The following is a 7111-nucleotide window of genomic DNA, read 5'->3' on the forward strand; positions in this document are numbered from 1 at the left end:
TCAATGCCAAATGCGATGGTTTTATACAAACTTTTAAAGCTTCTGTTTTTATATAAAACATTGTATTGGTTTAAAATATAAACCTTGCACTAATTTTTTTCCATACAAGTAATGTTTTTCGTTGTAATAAATAAAAATTATTGTTCTTTGTGTTCTAGTATGGGCATAGTACTGTTAATGTTTCATAATATGTCAAGTTATAAAGCATTTTTGCTTCATAAATGCAAATGAAAAGTCACCATTGAATATAAACAATTGTAAAGCGCAATCATCAAATTACTAAATCCAAATTCTCTAACATAATTTGTAAAGTTTTCCTTATTGCCACATACTAACAAGAAGGTTTTAGAGTGAGGAAGTAATTTCGCAGGAGTCTTGTTAAATTTTACGTCTTCATATGTCAGGAGGATCAAGATTAAACCCGACTTCGTACTGGTGTAGGATTTACGGCAGAACATCACCTGTTTTACACAATGTCATTTGTTTCAAATGAGATTTTTGTTACTGTCGTATAGTGAGACATTTTATTGCTTGTATAACCAAATATTTTTAATCTTTACAAAATACATAGAACAATAACGTATCTGAAATAAATATCTATATCTGCCAAAATGTAAAATTGTATTCTGTACAGTATACTAATGCAAAATGTGTTCAAAACCATACGACTTTGACGACGAAAAACTATATATTTGTATATAGCTATTTTGTCATTTTAATACTTGCTTTTATTTTAAAACTCCAGTTCTAAAAGCACACATTATTTTGTGCAGACTTTTTAATTAATATCCTATTTATTTTAACAGCTTTCTATGTTTTTTTTTTATATTTTATTATAAAATCATACTAATATTATAAATGCGAAAGTTTAGATGGATGGATGGATGTTAGAGTTTGTAGCGTAAACTGCTGAACGGACTTTTATAAAATTTGGCATAGACGTAGAGGATAGTCTGTAAGAACACATAGGCTACTTAGCTGTTTTGTTTTTTTTTTAATTCCACGCGGACGGAGTCGCTAGTTTGTCATAAACGTTTAAATCTGTGATTGTAAAATTTTCTGTATTCTGCAAATGAGTTGGAATTCTAACATTTGTTCAAGAAGCAAAGTAAATGTCAGTCTTGGAATATGACAATATTAAACTGGGAAACTGGAATGAAGTAAATTCACTTAACGTAATGAAAGTTTAGCAGACGAGGACTGAGTGAAAAGAAAAAGTATGAAAACATTTGTATTCATGAAGGAATAATAGTAATTTTAATTTCTTTAATATTTCTCAAAAATACTTGGTATTGGTAGCATTACGGAAACTATAACCTCCAAAAAATAAATCTATATCTATACTCTATCCATCTATACTATTATAATAAAGCGTAAAAACACACTTCTTTATTGCCTAAGATGTCAGCAATTGTAGCATATTTTTGAATAACTATTTTTTTAATAAATAGCCCTACACTTACGTCATGCTTTAGGCTATATATTTTTGCGCCAATAAACTTGAGGGGTAAACATTTTGGATAAAAGCCCTAATGTGGGAAAGAGACCATAAGCTGCTGCCAACATTAAGAAAGAAAGATTGCTAAGGTTTGTCATGTCATGTCATTTTGACATTTGCTATTAATAATTTGACAAATGTAAACAATGAAATAAAATTTTCATAATTTCATGCGGATGAAGCCGCAAGGGAACAGTTAGTAAATAAATAAAATAAGTGAAACTTTAGTAATACCAGTCTAGTCTATTTATGACTGCTGTTTTTTTTTAAAACAAATTAATATCATTATTTATTATGCCAGTTATATTAACATTTTAATTAAGAGAACCTAAATCGTAATCAACGTTTTCACTCTAATTGGAATCGCGTGCGGTTTCGTTAATGGGTTCCAAACATTATTTAGTGACGAATCCAATCCTAATATAATTATTATTTACTATTAGCTTTCAACCGCGACTCCGTCCGAGTGGAATTGAAAACAAACAAAAGCAAGGAGCCTATGTGTATTCCAGGCTATGCTCTACGTCTGTGACAAATTTCATCGATATACGTTTAGCCGTTTAGGCTACAAACGCTTACAAACATCCATACATCTAAACTTTCGCATTTATAGTATTAGTAAGTAGTGAGATTGACATACTTACAAACAAATACTTACGTAAGTCTGACGATATTCGCAATAACCATTAGTCAACAAATATCTTACTCTCACGTACACAGAATATCTCCATAAATTCATTGATTTTTTTTCTCTTGCCTTGGGATTTAATATAACACAAATCATAAGATAAATTACTTATATTGTTTTCTTACACGAGGAAAGTGGATTTGACGACGGAGTAAAGGTAGGCAACGCATCTGCAATTGCGGATGTCTATGGGCGGCGAACGCGTCGTTTCGACGAATTCAGGTGGCCGCTTGCTCGTTTGTCACCTTATAATATTAAAAAAGATTCATTATTTTTCATGTAAACATAGTGGCGTGCGAAAGCTGTACAGCATATAAAACATATTCCAGTATCAATAATGATTATTCACAAGTGGGAGCAATTAAAACGTGGCTCAGTTGTAATTAAGTTTATTCGGAAGTCACGTACGATATAATTGGTGATCATTACTGCGTACGTGGGAATCGATAATATTAATGTTTGTAACCTTTTGTCTTATCGTATACTAGCTGTTCGCGTGCGGCTTCATCCGTATGAAATTATAAATTTATTTAGTTATTGTATTTGGCAAATTATCAATTGCAAATGTTAAAATGACGTGATATTATGACAAACCATACCTCCTTGATGTTGGCAGCACCTTATGGTCTCTTTCCCACATTAGGGTTTATTTCCAAAATATTTACCCCCGAGTTTAATGGCGTGAAAATATATAGCCTAAAGCGTGACGTAAGTGTAGGGCTTTTTATTAAAGAAATAATTATTTAAAAATATGCTGTAATTGCGGAGATCTTAGGCAACAAAGAAATGTGTGTTTACGCTTTATTATAATAGTATAGATAGTTAGTTATTGTTGTTTAGTGTTCTTGTTTGATTAATAACTAGATTCTCTATTCTAGATTGCCTAATTCATTAAACCTTCTTTCTTTTACTAATGTTTTATGACTTTCTACAACTATTTGGACTTTGGATAATGGAAGGTTAATCAAATTCAAAGTAAAAACGTGTGTTCAGATTATCTTAATAAAATGTTTTTAAGAGCCGTAACAAAGCGTTATTTCTTTCAATGGACTAGAATCTTAAATCTTTATAGAACCGTTTGAAACCCAAGGGTCACATTTGTTCGTCTATGTCATTTAGTTCCCTAAATGATGAATCTAAAAGAAATGTGCTTTTCCAAATCAAACGGACCTTGAAATGTACGAAAATATTCACGGTTCTTGATTACTTTGATGCCTTGATTTAGTTTTCGTTAGAAATGAAATGAAGAAATGGAAATTATTTTGATGAAGATCTTTTAGAACCTTCCCAAATATTTTCATGGATTTCAAATACCAAATTTTCAAAGTATTTGGTAGTTAATAAAATCTAAAGTTTAATTTTTCACACTATTTATTACATTAAAACATACTTTACAACAATAACGTTATTGTTAAAATTATAATTTAAAAAAATGAACATCTTGTATGTTCATGTTTGAAAGCGATGCTACCTGAATTACGATTGAATTATTTTATTTCCACTATGACAATAGATTTACATTACTATACAAATTCTACTATATTTTCCTAACAATGAAAAAGAACCAAACTTAAACTTAACAATGGCACTTTAATATTATACAAAGAATATTCAAAATTTAACTTCATTAACCTGTAACCCAATAATTTAATATTTAAATAAAATAAAAAAAATAAAATAAAATAAAATAACATAACAATAACGGGAAATAATTCTGGTAACACACAACATAACATTATTCCAATAATCTTAACGTTTCCAAGTGAATCCATTGTCAGCAACGAAGTTGGAACCAGTTATGCTCTTTGCTTTATCACTCGCGAGGTAAACAATTAAATCCGCTATCTCCTCAGGTTCCCCCACCCTCTTCAGAACTGTATTAGCTGCGAAATCAGCCCAAGACAGTTTCGATTCTGGAATCCCAGAATTTACAATGATATCTGTTCTCACAGGACCTGGACTGACCGTGTTCACTCTTACACCGTGCTTCCCTAAGTCTAGAGCGACGCCTTGAGTGAAAAGATTCAACGCAGCTTTGGATATGCAGTACGGCAATAGGCCAGGCTTATTCGGTGGGATCACAGCCAACACACTGGATACGTTGATAACATTACCCTTGCTGGAGATCAAATGCTTAGAACATAATGACGTCAGAATAATAGCAGCTCGCATATTAGTGGCCATCACTTCGTCATACGCTTTTAAGATGTTACCATATCCAACACTACCGTAACGTGAAACGCCAGCATTGTTCACCAGTACATCAATCTTGCCAAATTTCTCTACTGCCTGTTCAACTATTTTGATCGCCTCCTCTTCTTTCGAGACGTCTGCTTTCACAACTAAATGTTTGGTCTCACAAAGCGCAGCTACGCTTTCTAGTTTCGTCTCGTTCCTTCCTACCAGAACTACGTTAGCTTTTTCCTTCGAGAAGAGGATAGCTGTAGCAGCTCCTATTCCAGAACTAGCACCAGTTATGATTACTACTTTATTTTCGAAACTCATTTTAGGAAGTTTGTTCTGAAAGTAACAGTTGAAGCGTTTGCAACAAGTCAATGAAGACTGATAATAATTAGAAAACGCAACGTATATTTATATAAAAGGTAAATTACTATTATTCTTACCGTTAAGGATTTTGCAAATATTTTTTTGTACAAAACATCATTAATTTTATTATACTGTAATAATAATTATATTTAATCACGATTCTGATTACATTTAGTCTTTAGGATTCTCGGTTCGAATCCAACATCTATACATACATACATACGTTCAATATCAGGAAAATTATCTTGATATTACTATTTTTAAAAGATTTTAAAGTTAAAAAATAGATTTAAACATTGTACAATTAGGAATTTATTACCGCTATATTTACATATCGTAAGATATGTTAATGCGAATACGCAGCTATTATCAAAGTTTTACTGTAAAATATGGAAATTTTTGTTAGGCGTAGTAATAACCAGAAGTTACGTATTTATATAAAATCTCTTCTTACCCTCTGGTTAGTTACGTTCCATCGTAAGTTATATTTTTTTCTGTGGCTTTAAGCCCCTGTTTTACAAGTTAAAAACAAACAAAACGTTTCGTGTACAACAAATTCTCTGGTAACATCAAATAAAGCTGGATTACATTGATTGCTTTCTCTTCACAGACGCCGCTTCCTTAAAACTTTTTCAATTAAGACAGAGGGCGCTTTGATACCTTAAGACTTTGTAGTTAAAAATAAAACAAAACAAGGAAAATGTTACATACATAAAAGCAAAAAAAAAATCACGTTAAAAACAAATAGTACAAAACCAGTAATTCCTACACTTAAGACATTCTAGTTCGGCAATAAAACTATTTGTTGTCTAACCAAGAATATAAAAATCAGGGATTGGTGGCATTTCAAGAGCCGTCTTAATTATATCACTCACAAATATCATTATCATCTTTCTCCTTACCCTACTCCCGTAGTGGCGCAACAGGTATTTGTCCTCCACATAACTCTATCATACATCGTCTCAGTCATCACTACCTTTTTGACCATGTCACCTTTCACACAATCCATCCATCTCTTTCTAGGTCTACCTCTACCGATGTACCCTTCCACACTCATTACGAACGTTTTCCTTGTAACATGCGATTCATCCCTCCTCATAACATGCCCATACCATGCTTATAGTCCTTACTTTCTCTACTGGGACTACTCTCAAACTTCCTCTAATATACTGATTTCGTATCATCCATTCGTGTTGCCCCACACATCCATCTTAACATTCGCATTTCTCATGTAGTCTCCTTGCATCCGTTCCTTTTACTGCCCAACATTCAGATCCATACACTCACATATATCACTCACGAATATACGGAGAGGAATTAGTTCCACATTTTTCCGCAATATGGCGAGGGGTTTTCGTATACCTGATCAAACTATACACGTGTAAAGACAATTGTCAATTTAAAAATCGATTTTCTAAAATTGCATACTTCAAATAATGGCTTTCACATTTGCATATAAAAATAATCAGAATTTATTGCTGTATCATTAATTTAAATGTATGAATATAAAAACTAAGGACATATTAGGCATTCTGTTCGAATAAGTAATAAATTTTTTCCGTATCATTTACATAAAAAAGATAATTATGTTATTCAAATAATTTTTACACTTCTAATCAAGGTAGTGAATTAGTCAAGGTTGGAGAAAATTCTAGAAAACGCATAAAGTGCTTAGAAAATTAGACGAAACTTAATGCGTATTAGATTTTAGAGGAGGCAGATAATATTGTTTTGGGTATGTACATCAATTGTAAACTCTTGTAACCTTGCTTGACCTCTAATAAAGAACTAGTGGCCAAATACTGAAACCAATCAAACCACGTTACTTATAAAAATGTCCTTTTAGTACTCATACGGATCATAATCTTTCCCAATGATACGTTTAGTCGGTTTTTAAACAGAATATGTTCGTTAGTTTGGTAAACTTTGTAACATACGGCTTTAATTATATGTTTAATGATTTGCGGTCCCTTTACGTTACAAATACACAGTACAATCAAAACCAGAGCCGTCGGTTTCAGTCTTTAATAGCACAAAGCCAAATTAACTCGACTCACAAAGCAATATCTTTGAATGATGACGTAATCAAAGGCATTACCAACTGATTTACATATTCTATGGTGAACTTAACTGTACCATTAATTATAATTTACTAGGTTCCTCCCGCGACTCCCTTTGCGTGATATTGAAATAAAATTGTTCCTAGTGTCCTTCCAAGCTGTCCTCTACATCTATGCCAAATATCATCGAATTCTATCCAGTTTAGGCTACGAACTCAAACAAACGTTTATTCGTCCCTACATCTATTAAATTTTCGCATTTACAAACATATTTTAATTACTAGCTTACGCCCGCGACTTGCAGTGTGATATTAAAAA

At 32.2% G+C, this 7111-nt stretch overlaps 1 protein-coding gene across 1 annotated transcript; it reads right to left on the reverse strand.

Annotated features, from left to right (window-relative positions):
- Positions 1-3935: 3935 nt before the first annotated feature.
- On the reverse strand, positions 3936-4691 carry LOC106102652 (glucose 1-dehydrogenase-like). The gene has a single exon (XM_013282192.1). It carries the CDS (start codon positions 4689-4691, stop codon positions 3936-3938), a length of 756 nt encoding a protein of 251 aa, XP_013137646.1.
- Positions 4692-7111: the final 2420 nt, after the last annotated feature.

Source organism: Papilio polytes, unplaced genomic scaffold (assembly GCF_000836215.1).
Source record: "Papilio polytes unplaced genomic scaffold, Ppol_1.0 DF823912.1, whole genome shotgun sequence".
Taxonomy (NCBI): domain Eukaryota; kingdom Metazoa; phylum Arthropoda; class Insecta; order Lepidoptera; family Papilionidae; genus Papilio; species Papilio polytes.

Bases quoted from the DNA above. Each gene is read 5' to 3' on its own strand.
- LOC106102652 (XM_013282192.1), bottom strand. From the start codon at position 4,691: ATGAGTTTCGAAAATAAAGTAGTAATCATAACTGGTGCTAGTTCTGGA.